Source organism: Apostichopus japonicus, chromosome 3 (genome assembly GCF_037975245.1).
Source record: "Apostichopus japonicus isolate 1M-3 chromosome 3, ASM3797524v1, whole genome shotgun sequence".
Taxonomy (NCBI): Eukaryota; Metazoa; Echinodermata; class Holothuroidea; order Aspidochirotida; family Stichopodidae; genus Apostichopus; species Apostichopus japonicus.
This window is the reverse complement of record NC_092563.1, coordinates 14,260,488-14,282,177: the sequence shown is the minus strand read 5'-3', so window position 1 is coordinate 14,282,177 and position 21,690 is coordinate 14,260,488. Positions and strand designations below refer to the sequence as shown.

At 40.2% G+C, this 21,690-nt stretch overlaps 1 protein-coding gene across 1 annotated transcript; it reads left to right on the top strand.

Annotated features, from left to right (window-relative positions):
- The first annotated feature begins 1,343 nt into the window (after nucleotides 1-1,343).
- On the top strand, nucleotides 1,344-21,593 carry LOC139964121 (uncharacterized). Its single transcript, XM_071965487.1, has 6 exons — nucleotides 1,344-1,829; nucleotides 16,008-16,154; nucleotides 16,780-16,998; nucleotides 17,366-17,407; nucleotides 19,881-19,922; nucleotides 20,720-21,593. Exons 1-6 carry the CDS (start codon nucleotides 1,763-1,765, stop codon nucleotides 21,313-21,315), a joined length of 1,113 nt encoding a protein of 370 aa, XP_071821588.1. The 5' UTR covers nucleotides 1,344-1,762; the 3' UTR covers nucleotides 21,316-21,593.
- The last annotated feature ends 97 nt before the right edge of the window (nucleotides 21,594-21,690 follow it).

Genomic DNA, 21,690 nt, shown 5'->3' with positions numbered 1-21,690 from the left:
TCCTGCAGGAATCTTATAGGATTCCTGTATATGGAACAGGATTCCTTCCAAACGTACAAGAATCCTGCATATGCATGCAGGATTCCATGATGCATGTACAGGAATCCTTCATAAGCATGCAGGATGTGGCCAAATCCTGGCATAAATCCTGCAGGATCCTGCATAAAATCCCGCAGGATCCTGCAGGATTTTATCCTGGACTTTTTTGTATGGGTTATAACAAATGGTGTCCTGGAATATCCTTTATAGTAAAACAATATCCTTTATAGTAAAGTAACATCCTTTATAGTAAATAATATCCTTTATAGTAAATAGTGTCCCAGACTGTCAGTTGAATATCACTCCTTACATAAAATAATAAGGCCTACAGTAACTTGAACTATGTAAATTAAGGTTTAAAACAAACTATCCAGCCATTAAAACTTTATTTCTCCTCTTTTGAAACTTCCCTATATAAATATATATATATATAGCCTATATATATATAGCATATATATATATATATATATATATATATATATATATATATATATATATATATATATATGGACACCCTGGTCCTTCGTCAGGTGTAAAAAGAGTGATTGTCAGTCTACCGTAACCTCCAGACTGCTCAAAGTGCTTAAACCCGGAAAGAAAAGCCATATCCCTATTGAGACCATGACAGTGAGTTCACACTTTATAAGGATCTTCTTGTATTTTTCTTGTCTTGTATTTTTTATTGTCTTGGCATCAAATATTCGAATAGAAATGTGACTAAGCATAGACGTATAGGAGGTGTGACTGGAACTTCAGTCCCCATAAAGTCCCCAAAGTCCCCATAAATTCGGGAAGAATGATGAGATGATTTGCAATTTTTAAGCAATGATCGGATCGGTTTGTCTCAGTTTCACGAAACACGCTGAGAAGAAGACAATGATGACTCTCGCCTCTCTATATTTGCATCTTAATTAAGATTTTCATCTTAAGATCTTACTCTCTCGATATATTTTTTCTCAGACAAGGAAACAAAAGACTTGACATGCAAGACAACAGATATGGTATTTGGTACAAATATATCTGATGAAATATATTCATTTGGGAATATGACCTCGAATCCTTCTTCCAATGAGAAGTAGCTCTAACGTCTATTAAAAAAAATGAATGAGTATGTAAAGCAAATGATGTATGAAAGGTCAGACAAACTGACACATATAATAACGGAGTTTTAGTTGAAAATCTTATATATAGGCTCATGGCAAGATATGGGGGGGGGGGGGGAGGGCATTTAGGGAGGGCACAATACCATGTGTCCTGTAACATGTGAAGTTATACGGCACTATATATGCACTGTATAATAATACACTGATTGTCTGCCCAGAGGTTCGAAGCCAGTAAGGTTATGTATATCGAAAAGTGAATAGTTGGTTTGGTTTTTAGAATTCAAATCTAACGAACAAGCTATATATCTCCTTCGATAAGAACTCACAGTATCTATGACAACTAATATATAGTACTGAAATAATTATAAATAAATAGAAACGTATTTCAAGGTGCACGCATGCATAGAACGTTCAATAAAAGAACAATAGGAGTCTGTTGGTTGTTTTGACAATTTGTGGGGTATCGTGTAGTACCATTCACGGCTGTGTGCACCAGGAAGAAGGAAGTAGATTCTCGCTTTGTCGTACAGTTGATATACTCCAGGACAGTCTAACTAAAACCTAACTCTAGACTGTATTGGAAGTTACTACTCACCTGGCTGTTTGCAAGATTACGCACGATGGACGCTCAGCTTCTTATAGGCCTATATGTCACTGTCATCTTTATTAGTGCTGCAATTTCTAATGGTAAGCCAATTTTTTTGAAACTCTTTTCGTGACATTTTAATCCCATCATTATTCGTATAAATAGGCTATTTTAATCATTTGGGGTGCATGTATGTATGCGTGTATGTGTTTATAGTGTACGCGTGTGCGTGTGCGTGAATGTGTGTGTGGATGTATGTATTGTGCGTACGTATGCGTGTATGTATGTATGTATGTATTGTATTAGACGATGGAAAATAAACAAGCCACCTTCTTGTTGGAGCAATATTCTCTCTTTCGTGTAGCTGAAATGGATACTGAGCATGCCACATCCTTTTTTGACATCAGCAGCAATCTACGAAATTATTGGACAAAAAAACACGACTAAATTATACATATTAATATTTATTGCTTTTTCAACTGGTAACCCAACCCAGAGGTACGCAAGCACACAGCCATACGACCAACCTTAATCGCTATCCCATGAGGAGTGAGCCACGACCCACCAGACCCCCACTCCCCACCCACCCAACTCATTTAATGCTCAGAAAGCAGGAAGGCTACAACTTGGACTAATATCTGACTATGCATCTTACTGTTAAAGAAATGACGTCATCGACCTCCATCGGCAAGCCCCGAAAACTGCAAATAAACATTTCGCGACCATTTAGACGGGGGGGGGGGGGGGGTAGTTGATCGCGTTCCATAGATTGCAGCAATCATTCCAGACTCTCGGTATGCTTGGGCGAACCAAACTAAAAGGAAATTTTCCCTTTGTGATACGGTAATGTATATTTATTGAGTAATTACAAATTAGTGAGTCACTACAAAATACACAATGTTGTTTAGTATATACTTGTTTTTGTGAGTGGTAGTGTGTTTCATTGATTCAAATCTTCCTCTTTGACTATCTCAAAGTAAGTTCCGTTTATATTGTGTTATTTTGACAATTAATATAATTACGTTACATGTTATACAGCGACAGCTAGGACACTGCAGGATATAATTTGGTTAGATTTCACCTTGTATAGAACAGAGCAACTCAATTTCACCTGGGGGTGAATCTTTTGTACAAAATTCATCAGGCTTTCCCACCCATTCCAACCCTCTCCTTGACATACACAGAGGTCTGGCTGTCCCCGAGCTAAAATTTAACATCATAATAATGAGAATATAGTAATATATATCCCATTTTTCGCGTTCTTCTATATTTTCCCAGCCCCCTTATTGGCCCCGTGTTTTAAGCTCTCTATAGTATACACTACACGATATGGTGGCATAAGGCATGTTATTCCCGCCACCCAACCCAACCCGACCCCACACCACCCTATCTATCTATCTATAATTTTTTCACTGTTCTGGATTTTCCAACTCATTACGATCACACACACACACACACACACACATATATATATATATATATATATATATATATATATATATATATATATATATATATATATATGCATGATCACCGAAAGTTTCGGTGATCATGCACTGAAGAAGAGCTAGTTTTGCTCGAAAGCTCTGCAAAAACCAAACATTGGCTGTTTTACTTCCAATCACTTACCTAATTCAATTATTGTATCTCACTCGAGATCCAGCCTTTCTCTAAATGCAGCATAGTTGTTTAACAGTTTTCCGTTATTCCTATATATATATATATATATATATATATATATATATATATATATATATATATATATATATATATATATATATATATATAGCATGCTAAGCTTGGCGATTTTCATTTATATATATATATATATATATATATACATATATATATATATTTATATATATATATATATTTATATATATATATACATATATATATATATATATATATATATATATATATATATATATATTTATATATATATATATATATGTATATATATATATATATATATATATTTATATATATAGATAGATAGATATATTCAATAAAACAACATAATAAGAAGGGGGAAAAAGAATTTACCCCCCCCCAAAAAAAAAAACAAAGGTAGTAAGTCCAAAACTGGTCAGTCATGCTCGTTTGCTGCCAGTATGCGTTTTCTCGTTGAAACATTGAACTGTCTAATTTGTATCACTCCTCAATACCCTGAAATCCATTCGGAGATTTAAACCTCACAAGAAAAGTCGATATCAAAACGTTTTGCCAAGCTTAGCATGCTAAAGGTGGGTCGGCGACTACTCGGTGTGTGGGTGGGGTGGTGGTGGGGGTTCAGTCATTCAACATAAGAGGCTAAACAATTCAGTAAGTCTAAGATGACATCATCAAGGGTGCATATGTTTGATATTTTAATGGTGTTCGTGGTGAGTTACTATACTTTCAATTTCCTTGAACTTATTTTATGTGACCTATAGTGTGGTATGACACTCATGTCAACACTCCCTTTGCAAACATGAAAGAGAAACACCCTATACATTGTGTCTGCGCGGATCCAGAATACCGTTACGTACACTACGTGTTAAATACTTCATATTTACACCACTACACAACGTTCTTATAGAAAAAGACAAAAGTGGTGTCACTTACAGGAAATAAATGGCAGACGATAGGCCTATCTGTAGCTCAGTTATTGAAGAGTCGTGTTTTGGTAGTGTATATAGGCGAAGGTATATAATTATTTATCATTACGCATATAGCCACTGGTACAAAATGTTAAGAATTTGGCTTAGGCTGCTGTGAATAAAGAAAGAAAGAAAAAAAAAACCTTAAAGGATAAGTTCAGGTGTCATACATGTTTATCTTATATGAAAGAAGACAATAAAAGAAACACAATGATGAAGAAACTGTACAAATATCTTATTCTGTTATGGAGATATTCAAGTTTAAAGTTCTATCTGATTGTGTAGAAACTGCTGAAATCAGACTAGCTGTGATGTCACATCTTCACATTTCTGAAAAGTCTTTGTTATTTTATTAAAATGTTTTGGGAGATTTTATGACTTACAACCAAAAGATATGTCATGTGGATCTCATATTTGTCAAGGGAAGTATGAGAGATTTAACATCTGAATTTTTTTTTATCAATTTTATTTAGATTTGTGAAAAAATGTAATTAATTTTTATTGAAATATATTCACACATGTTAAGAAAGTGAGGATGTGACATCACACCCTCACAGTTAGTCTTTCTACACCAGTCATTTTCAAAGAAATTTTTATATCTTCAAAGCGTGAATATCTTCTAAACAGAGCATGCTATCATGGTAGTTTCTTCACTGTTCTGTTTGCCTTTTTGAGCTCTTTCATACAAGATAGACATGTCAGAAACCTGAACCAATCCTTTAAAGAAAGAAGTGTAGAAAATTATTGGAAGTTTCAACTTTCTATCAAAATGTAACAACTATATTACCACCAGAAGTCAAACTTTATTTTCAAATTTCCACATGAACGATTTTTCATGACACCATATGGCAATGACCTATATTACGTAGCAGGAATTGTACAATGTAAACTAAAAGCATGCACAGTCAGTGATATCCTATACAACACAGAAACCAGCCCAACCGCATAAAGTGTTTCTATCTTTTCTATTCTTTTCTAAATTCATGATTCGTCAAAAACAATATTTATTCTGTCTACCCGCAAGTGACTCTATTCTTGTTAAACTATTACATTTTAATCACTTTGTTAGTTATGTCGAAGTAAAATGTTCAGACCCGTAGCCAGAAACTTTGTCTTTTGAAATGAGGGGGAGGGCACAAACTTTGGTTAACGTTCGTCATGGATAGAGGTTTATAGGAATGGTTGTCAAGCAGATTTTCGCTTCGGTAAAGGAGTCTAATTATAGCTGCAAACCATGGTGCTATTATTCCCATCTTTTAACCTACAGTTTTGTAGTAACGTTTTGAATGCTGTCAGTGGATAGGATTTTTTCTGCGTGTCTGTTATAAACTGGAAGAGATTTGATAGGGGGGGGGGGGGCCTCCATGAACCCAGTCTTTACGGCCCTGTATATACACATATATATACACATATATACAAATACAGATATATATATATATATATATATATATGAAGGGACGCGGAGGGGAAGTCGAAGGAAGGGTCAGCCTGCTCGTTAAGACCAGATTCAGAGACAGCAGTATACGATTTCACCAATTTATTCAGTGTAGATAAACAGAAAACGTAGAGAACAGGAAAGCATAGAAAGCAGCCCCAAGCCAAATATGTCAATTACAAGTTGTGCCCTCGTAGACAGACCTTCACCATCGCACAACCGAGTAGCCAAACAGAACCAAAATTAACTCTTTATCATCGTTTAATACTGGAAACGGACGAACTTTTCTTCTCCGATTCTAATAAAGATCATGCTCCTTGAAATTCCCACATGCAACTCTCACCCACGCCAAGCCAGGAGGGGCATTAGCATAAACTCAGGCTAACAAGCGCATGGATATTCTTAATAATTACATCCAAACCCCATATTACTTCAGAGATTTGACTATAACACCAAATTATAAGTAATTTTAAACATGTATACATAAGAAAGTAAGAATCAATAGTAAAACAGACTTACAGGATGAAATTTAAGCAGCACTACTTTAGCTTAAAGATGTATCTACATTAACAAAATAAGGGAAAGTGAGGTTGAAGACAAAGAGGTGCTGTTGACCACATGCTGCCCATGTGGACCAAGCTATGAATAATTCATGAGTCAGCCAAAAACAGAAGAACAATAACATGATTGTACTAAGGACCTATTTTCAACTCACTACAAACTTCCCCGCATTTAATGACTTATGCCCTCATAGTCACTAAATAAATATAAACTAACAACCAAAAACTAATGTGGTGAACCATGCGTGGAGTCACAGAACAGGTTCCCCGCATTTACAAACAACAACTAAACAAATTTGTACTTACATATTACGTACAAGTTGAGAAGTACATAACAATAAGAACTATAAATTTCAATACATACGTCATAAGGAATACAAGACAACCACTTAATTGTGTAAGACAGAACGTGGAAGATTGCAAGGGTTTGAATGTATACCCTTGGTTTGCCTAGCCGATCGGCGGAGTACAACTTGGGGATCTGCAATTGTGTCTCCTTCTGGCTCATTTTCTCTTGGCCTCCCCTGCTCAAGAAAGAACCACCATGGCAGAATTGGTTGAATGTCTTCTGGCTCTGTCTCTTCTAATATGTCCTCTGGCTCATTAATAGCTAGTTCAGGATCCTCAACTTGTTGTACATCTCTAGGGTCTTCTGTAAGGAGTCTTCTGTTTACTGTCTGAATAGGACCTCCTAATAACGGACGAATACCATAGACATCTCCTTCTGGATTAACTCTAACTATGACAAAGGGATCTCTATGGAATTTATCCTCTAGCTTATGTCGGCCATCGAAAGCAGTCCTTCTCAGCAGTACTCTGGCACCTACCTCAAGAGGAGTACTCTGCGGCAGTTGGTCATACTTTGCTTTTTCTTTCTCCTTGGAAGTCTTGATCTTTTCTGCTGCTACTTTGTGAGCTTCTTGTAACGCAGCTGCCTGTTCGTTAACGAAATCCTCATCCCAAGTCTTCCTGGCATTACTAAGTAGCTGGTCTAACGGTGTATATGGTTCTCTCCCAAACATCATCCTGTATGGAGACATGCCGGTCACTCGGTGTGGGGTACTGTTGTATAGAAACACAAGGTTTGATAGTAGATCTGGCCAATTCCTCCTCCGGGCTGGGTCTAGGGAGCGAATCATCCCGCAAAGTGTACGATTGAACCTTTCAGTTTGACCATTTCCTTCCGGGTGGTAAGGTGTTGTTCTCGATTTGGAAATGCCATACAACTTGCACAACTCCTTAATAGTGCTACTTTCAAAATTTCTGCCCTGATCAGAATGTAGTCGAAGAGGGACTCCATAATGAGTAAACCACTTGTCTCTTAAGGCTCTGGCTACAACAACAGCAGTTTGGTTCTTACAAGGAATTGCTTGGCTGTATTTAGTGAAAGCATCAGTTATGACAAGTACGTCCTCATATCCGCCTCTCCCAACATCCAGCTTGAGGAAGTCCATGGCTACCAGTTCAAGAGGTCGGAAAGCTATGAGATGTCGACGTGGAGTCCGCACTTTCGGTGTAGGGGCCTTTGTTGCCACACAAGTAAAACACTTCTTAATATGCTTCTGTACATCTTTGTGAAGTCCCGGCCAATAGCAACGTGCCTTGAGAATACCAATTGTCCTTCCAATACCTTGGTGCCCCCACTGATCATGCGCCATATCAATAAGAGTGGACTTCAGGACTTTTGGGACTAATAGTTGGTTAGACTGCTTCCCAGAATTCATGATCTGTCGATATAGTACTCCCTGGATTTCTGTGATCTTGTCCTTTTCTTTAAGCCAGCCTCTGACTTCTGGGGAAAACAGCCCTGTTCCATCTTGTGCTTGCCAATCGGACTGCCAACATTTCCAGACCTCCTTTAATGACTGATCTGCTTGCTGCATCTGTCTCAGGTCTTCATGCGAATAGGAGGGAAATACGTACGGGGAATTTACTTCAACAGCACCACAGGGTACATTCAACCGCATCTCCGAAGGAACAGAGGAACCAATACTTATTTCTGCTTTCACTGCTAGTCCGCTGATGTTAACTTCATTGTCCGGACAACGACTCAGTGCATCTGCACACCTATTCTGTTTTCCTGGACGGTATTTGATAGTAAGGTCGAATGGTGCTAATTGAGATACCCAACGCTGCTCGGTGGCCCCAAGTTTAGCTGTCTGGATATAAGCTAGAGGGTTGTTATCGGTAAGTACAGTACACTTTGAGCCAATTAGATATTCTCGAAACTTATCAGCAACCGCCCATTTCAAAGCTAATAGTTCAATCTTGAAACTTGAGAAGTCACTATAATTTTTCTCGGCACCTCGAAGACCTCGACTGGCATATGCCACTGGATGCAGCTGTCCATCTGTTCCTACTTGGGATAAACAAGCTCCTAATCCTCTCAAGGAGGCATCTACTTCTACTACAAAGTCCTCACCAAATCTTGGGTACGCCAGAATGGGTGGAGAAGTTAAGAGTTCCTTTAGTGTTGTGAAAGCTTCATCAGCTCCAGGCGACCATTCAAAACTGCCTCCTTTCAATTCTTTCTTTGTCTTCTTTGGTGACCCGCCGACAAGGTTATAGAGTGGAGCAGCAACCCTTGCAAATCCAGGAACGAACCTCCTATAGTATGCAGCTAAACCTAGGAAGGACCTCATCTCCGAAGCATTAGTAGGAACAGGCCAATTAAGGACTCTCTCAATCTTACCTGGGTCTACAGATACCCCACTGGCATTTACTATGTGGCCAAGATGGTGAACTTCTGCTTGGAAGAGATGGCACTTCTCACCTTTTAACTTTAATCCATGATGAATCAATCGCTTAAAGACGTTGCCCAGTCTGTCTAAGTGCTGGTCGAAGGTTGTAGAGTATACCAGGATATCATCAAGATAAAGGACCAGTTGTGACATATTCAAGTCTCCAAAGATTAGTTCCATAAGCCTCTGAAATGTACTGGGGCTATTGCAGAGCCCTTGCGGCATCCTATTGAACTCGTAGAGCCCCCATGGCACACGAAAGGCTGTCTTTGGAATATCTTCCTCCTTCATGGCAACCTGGAAGTACCCATGCGCTAAATCTAAGGAAGAGAAAAATTTGGCTCCTCCCAAGACTTCTAAGGTTTCCTCAATTCTGGGTAGCGGGAATGAGTCCTTCAAGGTGATTTCATTAATTTTCCTATAATCTATACATAGACGAATACCTCCAAACTTCTTTCTCACCAAAACGATTGGGCTTGCATATGGACTGCTGGATTTCTTGATAATTTTCTTATCTAGCATGTCTTGCAGAAGATCTTTGACTTCTTCTAATTGGTTTGGTGGTATCCTACGGTACGGCTGCCTAATTGGAGTGTTTTCTTGAAGCTTCATTTCGTGGGGTATGGCATCACAAAACCCAAGATCGAAGTCACCATTTGAAAATGCCTCAAGATTATCCTTAACCAGGAGAGCAACTTTTATGGCCTGATCAGTATCCAATCCTTTTAGACTAAGGCCTATTGGTAACAGGAAACTGGAACCATCTGGAAACTGGAATTTCTCTCTTTTGTTAACTTCAGGGCTGGTACACTTAACCTCCGATTCAGCTCCTTCTACATCAACATCGTAAATCTCCTGTACATCTACCTCTATATGGTCTACCCTGAATGATGTAAGGACTTCCGATCTTGGTCTTGCTGGGACAGCTTCCGCAACTCTGTAATTTGGAGGTATGCACACTATCTGTGCTCCAGGGTTTGCAATCAACAGGGACACGGTTTGATTTTCTGGTGTGATACAACCCTCTACCACCTCCCATTCTGTTGACCTCAATCCACTGACCAGCCACGTCCCTCCTACAGTCTCTTTAGATTTAAATCCACACTCTACTCTCCTTGCAGAATATGGAGCAATTACTTCCTTTGAAGATCCAGTGCTGATGTCTGCAGGTGCAAAGGATACATCTGTTGACTGCAGTTTAATTGGTACAGATGTCCCTTCTAACAGTATTTGGAAGCCAGGGTCTGTCTCTTCTCCATCTATGGCAGCAATTGCAGCAAGCTTCTTTAATGCATTACATCCCAGTAGAATTGGGTAGTCCTTCCTTCTTCCTTCAAGAGGAAGTTCACCTGGCAAAACAAGGAATCCGACGTCTACGGTCCTATTTTGTAAGCACACTTCTGCCATCACGAAACCTTCAGCTGGAATGCTTGTTTCTCCAACTCCTTTAATAGTGAGGGCATACCCCAGGGTGCTGAGAGATCCCAACACTGGCTCTAGAAGCTCGTGAAAAACTTGTGATGGAATAATAGACGACTCCGCTCCAGTGTCTATAACACACCCTATTTCTACTCCTGCAACCTTAATCAGAGCCGTAGGACTTGGTGAGACTATCTCTGAAATACCTGTCAGTCTCTCTACAGCCTCACAAGCAAGTGCTGTAACTTTTCCATTAACTAAGAAGTCTCCCACAACCTCTGTACCCCTCTGGGTTTCCTCAATTTTCTCAGCACTGTGTCCTTTCTCTGAACAACCTCCATCCCCTACCTTACTCTCTATCACCCGTAGCAACTCTCCTTTCTCAACTGATCCTTGATCTACACCTCTATCACTCTCCTCCCTAATTCCTTTTCCAACACTGCATCCAAGCTCAATCTCTCGACGACTATCCTCAACCTGACTAGACTCCATCTCTCGACGACTCTCCTCTACCTGACTAGGCTCCATATCACCACTCAATTTCTCTACCTGATTAGACTCCATCTCTTGACAACTCTCCTCTACCTGACTAGACTCCATCTCTCGACGACTCTCCTCTACCTGACTAGGCTCCACCTCTCGACGACAATTCACTACCTTTTTCTCTTCTTCTCTAAAGCCCAACTCTGTCATACTACTGCTATCAACCCCATCTCCGATCTCTCCTCTAACCTCAATCTCGACTATGTTACTCTCTTGCTTCAATACTCTATTATAACTCAAATCCTTAGGTTCTACTACACCCATATCTACTTCAACAAAATCTGGACTTCCAGGGATCCCGTCACTCCTAATCTCTTCAGTTGTCTTCGCGTTCATGTTTCTCTCTAAGGGCCTTCTGGTGGAATAAGTCCGCTCTACTGTTTCGCCCACAACAGCAGAGTGAATTAGTTTCCCGGTCGGTTCTTAGGACAGTCAACCGCATAGTGTCCCTTTTGGTTACAGCTAAAACATGTCACATCTGCAATAGATCTCTGTCGTGGATACCTGTTGGGTGGTTGAAATCTGTTGGGTGGTTGTCTGCTGGACCAGTTTGGTCTCTGTTGTCTCATATCTTCCTTGAGTTGTTGGACTTCTGAAGACAAGCCCCTCAACAAATTGATCTCTTCCCTCATGGTCACAACCTGTGCAAGTAACTGGGACTGTTGCTCTGCCATTTCCCTTAAGGTAGGACCAGTTTCTGCCTTAGAAATAGATATGTTGTCTGCAGTGACCTCCCTCACTTTAGTTACTTGATGGGTTCCACCATCTTGAAACAAATAGATGGCTTCTTTCCTCATCTCCTCAAATCCGTCGTCTTTAGTGGCAAGGGATATCCGTCTCAATTCTCTCCGTACCCATTCTTCTCTTGCTCCCGCAGAGAATTGATCTCGGAGGGACCTGTTTCTTAATTTTTCCAGGGCCTTTGCCTCCTCCTGGGTCGGTGCAGTAGTCTCCATCTTATTGTAAAGCCGTATAAACGACCTGCTAAAATCTGCAAGAGACTCCCGCTCCCCTTGTCTCCTGTTGTGGAACTCCACACTAGCACTCTGAGCTGTACCTGACATAGAAAAACAGAGCTTCAAAGCCTTCTTTACCTCTGAGTAATCTGATCTATTTTTTGTCAGAAAGACACATCACCTCTTCTCTGGCAGAACCAACCAGGTGGTCGACTAAGGCTCTAGCTTTCTCTTTGTCTTCTAAATCAAACGGTTCCACAATCTGTTCGAATTCATTTAGCCATTCACTGAAACTAAGCTCTCCTGGTCGTGTTGGTTCACCTTTGAATTTGGTGAGCCTCCCCTGTGGTATACCATGGAATCCCATAGCTCGCTTAAAAAATTGACTCATTGCATCAAAATCAAACTGACTGCTCGATGTCCCACTGCTTGATGCACTCGCCCCTGTATCTGGTAAATTAGGCCCGGGCATCCTGAATAAGTTGCTTCTGGCGTCTATACGTAATTTAACTAACAATGAGGGCCTCAACCTAAACTTACTATTACAACTTGAAATTGACTGGTGGCCTGGGGCTGTTTTCCACTTGATCTCTGGTGACACTCAGTTTCCTGGACAGCTCCGTAGTATCCCACTTCTGACACCATTTGAAGGGACGCGGAGGGGAAGTCGAAGGAAGGGTCAGCCTGCTCGTTAAGACCAGATTCAGAGACAGCAGTATACGATTTCACCAATTTATTCAGTGTAGATAAACAGAAAACGTAGAGAACAGGAAAGCATAGAAAGCAGCCCCAAGCCAAATATGTCAATTACAAGTTGTGCCCTCGTAGACAGACCTTCACCATCGCACAACCGAGTAGCCAAACAGAACCAAAATTAACTCTTTATCATCGTTTAATACTGGAAACGGACGAACTTTTCTTCTCCGATTCTAATAAAGATCATGCTCCTTGAAATTCCCACATGCAACTCTCACCCACGCCAAGCCAGGAGGGGCATTAGCATAAACTCAGGCTAACAAGCGCATGGATATTCTTAATAATTACATCCAAACCCCATATTACTTCAGAGATTTGACTATAACACCAAATTATAAGTAATTTTAAACATGTATACATAAGAAAGTAAGAATCAATAGTAAAACAGACTTACAGGATGAAATTTAAGCAGCACTACTTTAGCTTAAAGATGTATCTACATTAACAAAATAAGGGAAAGTGAGGTTGAAGACAAAGAGGTGCTGTTGACCACATGCTGCCCATGTGGACCAAGCTATGAATAATTCATGAGTCAGCCAAAAACAGAAGAACAATAACATGATTGTACTAAGGACCTATTTTCAACTCACTACATATATATATAAATATATATATATATATACATATCTATAACATATAATTATATATTTATTTGCCATTGTCGTTTACTTCCATTCATTAACATAAAGTCTGTTCAAAGTATCTCTTTCGAGATCCGGCTTTAGGAATCACAAATGATTTTCGAGTTGGATAGCATCATATTTGATCTCTAGAGTAAGGCATAATATGTCACTAAAAACAGAACTATTATTGTTCGGTACAGGTGTCAAACGCCTACAGTGAAATTACGACCTTTCTTACCGGTTTCGAATCTCTGGACATACAATCAGCGTCCATAGCCTAGTTGGTTAGGGTGTCCGTGTACAAGCGGGAGGCCCGGGTTCGAATCCCGGTGGAGGCTGGAAGTTTTTTCACTGTTCTGGATTTTCCTTCTCTTTACGTTTTCATTTATATATATATATATATATTCCATCCATAACCTTTTTGAAGATTGTCAACCCGGCACATATCATGTTCGACCTGATCTCATCTCCTGTGGGTCTTTGCTTTTGTAGGTGATTCTACGTCCCGGCCCACAATACCCGTCAGCCCCACTTTTGAAGGTTTTAAGCCCCATATTTGTTCAGAATTTGAAAATTAACATTTCTCGTGAATAAACTCACTTGAAACCATACCCATAATGTTGTACAAAATTTCATCTATGGACAACCAATATAGAAAAAACTTCCTTCAACCCCTAACAGACCGGTCAAAATTGCACGAGTAGAGGGAAGTGTGATGTAGAATGTTGGTCAGAAATTTTGGAAAATTCAGACACAGTTAATTTATTGGTGTAGAAATATTAAAACCTGTTATAACGGCTATTATAAAACTTGGTTGAAGGAAATGAAGAAATAGCAGATATTTCCGAAACCGAACACTACACACATAGGCGTAGGAGGCGCGGCGGCAGTGGCGGAGCTAGGGGTATTGGTCAGGAGTGGCGAGAATGGTCTGAAGGGGCGCTTTCGACACTATCTAAGCGGAGCGCCACCACTGGTTGGCGCGTAGCGTACAGAAAATTTTTGAGTAAAGATACTCCCTAGATCGCCGGAAATGACCCTTTCCGGGCCTGGCTAATTTGCAGATAAACGAAGAATAAGGTGTAATCGCCAAATTACACCAACAACATGTGACAAATGTCAATAAGTAGATGAGAGCGCAATAAAAAAGTCAAAAATCACGAATAAGTAAAAAGTGGTAAAGAGCTGAAAAAGGCGCCAGCAGTCCATTTGAGTCCGTCAGGGGGGCATCCGCCACTGCGCGGCGGGGGTGCAGGCCCTAATTCGCCATTACTAATGTAAAAGAGAGTTTTGACATAATTGGACCTCCATGCTTTTTATACATCTACATGAGACATGTCGTTGTTTACATTAGCATCCCGCGGTATACTGCGCAATTTGAACGGACCGTACGGTACATGATGGCATGCGATGTAGTAACCGATGCTTGCTTATATGATATTGACATGAACACGTTGAACGCGCGCTTCGCGCACGAAAATTTTTGGTTTTTTTTTTTTCAGGCAAGTCGGACAGTTTTGAGGCTTTTCACCCTGGAACGCCATTTTCATGCTCACTGATATGATGTAATATCTGCTGTTTGCGTTACAAATTCGAACAGGCGCGTAGCGAGGAATTTGCCAAGGGAGGGGCCAAGCCTGTAGGCAAATTATCTAAGCGTAGCGCCACCGTAGGTTGGCGCGAAGCGTACAAGCAAATTTTGGCCGAAAATGTCTCCCAGATCGCTGGGAGATATTTTCACTCTCAACCCCACTGCCTTCACAGCGAGACTGTAATGACGATTCTACGGACTATTCAGTATGAAACGTGTAGTCTTATTCACGAACAGATTACTGGAAGAAGTATGGACCGCTACACGAGCATTAGTCTTGTTAAGAACCCTATAGTATGTACAGCCTAGTGTACCTTTCTTTTTCACAAAGCTATTTTCCCGTATCTATTAGCTGTATTGCCCAGAGAACACCCGCGGCAATGCTTGAGATTGATACTATTCGTGGAAGGCAGAAACGGACTCTGCAGAGGCATGTACAGTTTGTACGCTAGTAAAAGAGTATTACAAGACTACACCAGCATGAGAAACAGTAGCCTTTTCAAACTCTAAGATTTTTTATCTCAACAGAGACAAAAAATAAATCAAGATCGCGGGCACAATGTATGTAATACTTGTGCTATAAGTACGACACTGATTGCAAGAAGCAGAGAACAAAGGGTTAAACTGCCTAATTCGAGCGAGATATTATGCACGACTACACCCCCTCTCCCCCACCCCACCCACCCCCATCCCTATATATGAGAAATCGAAATCCCCACCTTTTTCTGTCACTGCTCATCGAAGATGTAAGAAACGAGCAAAGCACATATTCATCAAGTATGACAGCACTGATGGTGTGGTGTTTTTTTTTTTTTTGGGGGGGGTGCCGGTGTTCTCATATTGTTTTCTTTTCATATCCGTCTAATGCATGGTGATAAGTTACCATTATTGTTATTGAAAACAATGCAATTGATGAAGTTTTCATGTCATATTAAAGTTTATGTATGAAAGCCTTAACAAACAAATGTATGATCATATAATGAGTGAACGAATGATGTTACAAACCTTTTCAGATCTTTCATCGCCGACAATAGAATGCCCGGATGACGTCATAATGCTGGGTCCGCCTGAAGACGGAAAAATCGAAGTGATGTGGGATTTGGTATTTGCATGCCAGAATGAAAGCGCTGTGATGTGTAACTTTACAGTTACCGTAATAAGTGAGTTTTGAGAGGGAAAAAACCGTCACAGAATAGTATTACCTTTTCTTCACACACGTCATCACGTGACAAGTGAATGAGATATAAGGAGCAGTATTAAGGCGATCGGTGTTGAAAGATTGGATTCATTTTAGTAAATGGATCTATATATCTATATACATATATATATATATATATATATATATATATATATATATATATATATATATATATATATATATATATATACATGTACTTATATGTCCATGGGTCTTGCTGTAACATAATTACATATCGGTGTTACACCTGCAGGTTCTATGCAACCTGGACAAACGATGGTGTAATATAACTGTTACTTATATAGTCACATGATGTGTAGTTTATGCTTAATTGTCAAATAAAATTTTAATAAAAATAAAAATATTAAATTTAATACAAAAGTTATAAAAGTGTAAACAGCATTTTTCTTTTGTCTTACAACACCAATATTGAAGCTGTTTAATAAACTCAGAAATAGTCAAAAATGTTTTCAAATTGTGGATTAAGAATATCTTAAACGTTTTTAGTTACAAATTTTTTTCATAATAAATATAGCAAAAAAATCTATATGAATTTTTTTTTTTTTTTTTTTAAATCTAACAAACAGATCCCGAATGTCCACGTGACTTTACAATATCGTTGGCTGAAGCAAGATCCGGAGTTAATTGGACAGCACCGGTTCAGGTCAAAGGTTATACCCAAACAGCTACACGAGAGCCAGGCCCTATCGAGGACATCGGGAATTATTCAGTACGTTATACCTATAACAGGGCGGGAAATGACACAGAGATCGTCGCAGAGTGTTCCTTCAACATTACGATTTATGGTAAATATATATATCAAATATCTTCTTCGACTTTTATTTTTCATATGTCATTAACTGACAATGGACGAGATAGATCACGTGATCTAATGATGGTTTTCCAACAACTTTTTTACATGACGAATAAACAAGAGAATAAAGAATAGTAGATGCATACACTAATCAAGCAAATTGACCTTTCTTAGAGAGCGAGAGAGAGAGATAGTAGAGCCGGTGGGGGGGGGGGGGGGGGGGGTTGTGGCGATGGGAGGAGGAGTCGGGTCGAGAATTATGATTACGTTTTGGTTGCACAATGTCACGGTATAAACGTAGAAAATGCCGCCAAACATTTTTTTACATTTTTTTCTCCTTTTCTTTTTTCTCTCCAAAGATTCCGAAGAGATATCAACACGCGAACCGGAAACTTCTCGAGGTAAGAATCTTCAGCTGGCTTATATCTTTCAACTAGTTCGTTTTTTAGTCTGAATAGAAGTTAACAGTGTAATAGTTTTTGTAACATCCAGGGGCGTATCCAGGGGGGCGCAACAGGCGCGCGCCCCCCCCTATTGGCCGTCACCAAAAAAAAAAGGATTAGCCAAAAAAAAAAAAAATTTATGACGACCTTAATGTGAGATGTCGGTGATCGCTCAACCCCCCCCCCCCCCTCCCGTATGCTTTATTTTTTGTTTGCCAAAAAAAAGTTTCTGGCGAAGTTCGGCGGCATAATAGTTTTAGAAACATAGATGGTAATTGTGTTTGTATTATCACTATAAACACTAAGTGACATGCCAGTCATACTAAATTGTGCATTTTGTGTCCATATTTACTGGAAATGTTACTTATTATTAAGGTCGAAAAATGGATCACATATGGCCATGGGCGGCGATCCTGGGGGGGGGGGGGGAAGGGGGATATATCCCCCCATGAAAATGGGTGGAGGGGATGTAATACACCATATCCCCCCCCCCCACCAAATGCCAGGGATAAGAATATTTTCATGCCTACATTTATGCATCATCGTTAATGTACGGCTCTTTTTTAGCTTCATTTCTCGCCTACCATAAACGCAGTGCGATCTTTTCAAATAAAGTGTCTTTATAAAGCAAGAATAGTTGACTTGTAGGCTTCATTGGCCCTATAACAACAAAATGTATTATTGCGCCCACGGTATTGATATAGTACATATATGCACCCTCATAGTATTCATATAGGCCCTATAGTAGGTCTACACATGTACATGTTCCCTCGAACAGCTGAGAATCTCATGTTACCAGGGTAATGCTTAATACACGTTTCACCTGGATGCCCTAGCAATCGGTACCTAGGAATGTAACTATGCAACATGTAATTGTGTATTGCATGTGTATAGGCCTATAATAGCCTGCATGAGGCCATTTTCTTCATCGAATAATATAAAAGAGCTCTCGAACATTCTAACTTTGCGCCTGAAACAAGATTGACAGGGGCAATTTTCCCAAAATAACACCCGAAATTAAAAAAAACAAGTATTTTGGATCCTGATTATGAGATATTTCGGACATGACATCCCTATTTTAAAGTTGGGTATATGCCGCTTGGAAACCTCGGGAAGTGCCGTTTCCGGCCATCTAGAGGGTTTGTTAATCCCAAAATGTTCTTGAACGCTTCGCGCCAACTCATGGTGGCGCTACGCTTAGATAGTCAACAAGGTCATATCCCCCCCACCCCCCCCCCTCGGAAGTACGGATCGCCGCCCATGCATATGGCACAATTTTGCATTTCAGCCCTTCTTCGAAAGCAAAAATTGTCCACCCCTCCCCTTAGACCCATCCCCCAGGACGGCGATCATTCATGCCTGGCGCCCCCCCCCCCTATTGCAAAATCCTGGATACGCCCCTGACATCATCATGATCATCGTTCATGTCGTCGTGATCATCAACAGCACAACCTCGCCATCACCGTGATCTTCACCATCGCCACCATAACTATCACCAAGGGCGTAGGAACCGGGGGGCTGGGGGCGCCAGCCCCCCCCCCCCCCCCGTGAAAAATACGGGGGCGGAAGTATCATTCCCCCCCCCCCGCTTCGCAAGTCAGAAAACCCCCTTTTCGTTTCCAAATGAGAAAAAAATCTCATTTGGAGCACCAAATTGCATCTAAGGCCAGGTGAAATTACAAAATGGAGTGGGTGTTGAAGTGTGCTATATGCACCAAATTGCATCTGAGGCCACCTGGAAATGCCAAAAATTTTCCAAAGGGGAGGGGGACACCCCTCCCCTTAGACCCCTCCCCCAGGCAGGCCATCAGTCTTCAGCCCCTCCCCCACTCAAAAGTACCTTCCTAGGCCGCTGACTATCACCATGATCTTTTACACCATCGCCTGTAATTTGTAAATTTGATGCTTCTTTCAACAAATTTTTGTACACGACAAATATACAAGAGAATAAAGAATGTGAGATGCATACACTAATCAAGTAAATTATCACTTTTTAAGAGAGAGAGTGAGTGAAAGTGGGAGCGGGCAGGGGGGGCGGTTGGTGACGGCGATTGGGAGGAGGAGTTGAGGTTACTCAAGGTCGAGAATAATTGGAATATTTTTGACACTCGTCCATGTGCAATATTACTCTACATATTTGATGTTTTGCTCTTGCTTCTTTATTTATTAATTATGTTAATTGTTGTTTGATATAAGTAGCGATGAATAAGGTTCTATGTGTTCATGTTAAACAAAAGGACAAACGAAATGTGATCTAAGTTGTCTTCGAAGAAAGCTATATGATGCCGATTTTCTTTTCTAAAGGAAATATACTTCACCATCAAATATGTCTTGCAGCGAATAATTTTTTTTTTTGCTTGCTTGCTTGCTTGCAAAATGTCACAGTATTAACGTAGAGCATGCCGCCTAACAATTCTTTTACTTTCTTCAGATTGCGAAAAGATTGCAACACGCGAAACGGAACCTAGGCGAGGTAAGAACATCTTCAATCAGCTGGCTTATATCATTCAACTAGTTCGTTTGTAGTCAGAAATAGAAGTTAACGGTGTAATAGTTTAATGTCATCATCATCATCATCATCATCATCATCATCATCATCATCATCATCATCATCATCATCATCATCATCATCATCATCATCATCATCATCATCATCATCATCATCATCATCATCATCATCATCATCATCATCATCATCATCATCATCATCATCATCATCATCATCATCATCATCATCATCATCATCATCATCATCATCATCATCATCATCATCATCATCATCATCATCATCATCATCATCATCATCATCATCATCATCATCATCATCATCATCATCATCATCATCATCATCATCATCATCATCATCATCATCATCATCATCATCATCATCGTCATCATCGTCATCATCGTCATCATCGTCATCATCGTCATCATCGTCATCATCGTCATCATCGTCATCATCGTCATCATCGTCATCATCGTCATCATCGTCATCATCGTCATCATCGTCATCATCGTCATCATCGTCGTCATCGTCGTCATCGTCGTCATCGTCGTCATCGTCGTCGTCGTCGTCATCGTCGTCATCGTCGTCATCGTCGTCGTCGTCGTCGTCACCATCATCATCATCGTCATCATCACCAACAGAACCATCGTCATTATATTCAAGATCACCATAACCATCACCATCGCCACCATCCCCATCGCTTTTACACCACCACCGTCTTTAATTTGTAAATTTGATGTGATAACTTCAACCTCTCTTTGTAGATGATGATCACTTAATTCTAGCGCTATCATTGACGACGGCTTTGGGATTTATTCTCTGGATCATCACCATTATCATTTTATTTCGAAAACACCTTTGTCAAGGAAAGACCTCGCCAACCAACGACGAAGCCACAAATCAGCGGACTTTGAAGAAAAATGCCCCGAGAGCCGAACCACCGGATCGCCCAGTCCCACGCTTGAATGGTTTCCAACAAGAAGAAAACCTTTATAATAACGACAATGAATCCAAGCTTTACGACAATGCTCCTTTAGGCCTGCACAAGGGACGATCTGAAGACGACGTTAGTAGTGTCCATACAGAGGGAATACCGGAGGGAAGTAACGGTTTCAACGAACAAGAAACATCACTTTCAAATACACACATACCACATGGAACTCCCAATTCCAACGTTGATGCTACGCCCTTGGAGTCCCGGAGCGAATTCGACGTCGATAAACACAGGCACACCATGGTAAATGTCTATCCGGTTATCGATGTTATTGAACCTTCTCAGCCTGCTGAAGATAATAGGGAAGAAGTGGGTGGTAAACTTAACACATTTATGAACAAACATCCCGTGAATGGAAACCTATAGAGAATACTCATGTAGCCTATATAATGGTTGGCGTGCTCAATACGGGATATACTACTAACAAATTTGTATAACTGTTCACCTTGGAGCTCTGGAAATAGGTTTGGTGTATATATATATATATTACCGACGTTACTCAATAATAAACCCCGTAACATGTTGATGTTTACGTGAAGTTAATACTAACTAACCACGTTAAAGATTTCCGGTGGCGAAAATGCTGATAATATGATTTAAATGTCATTTTATGGTCCACTGTATCATTGACCATTGGGTTTTTTGGGGGGCGGGTGGGTGGGGGGGGGGGAATATAAGAATGGTGCCTCACTTTGATTAACTACAATCCTGAAGCATTCGACAACGGTGTAATCATACTTC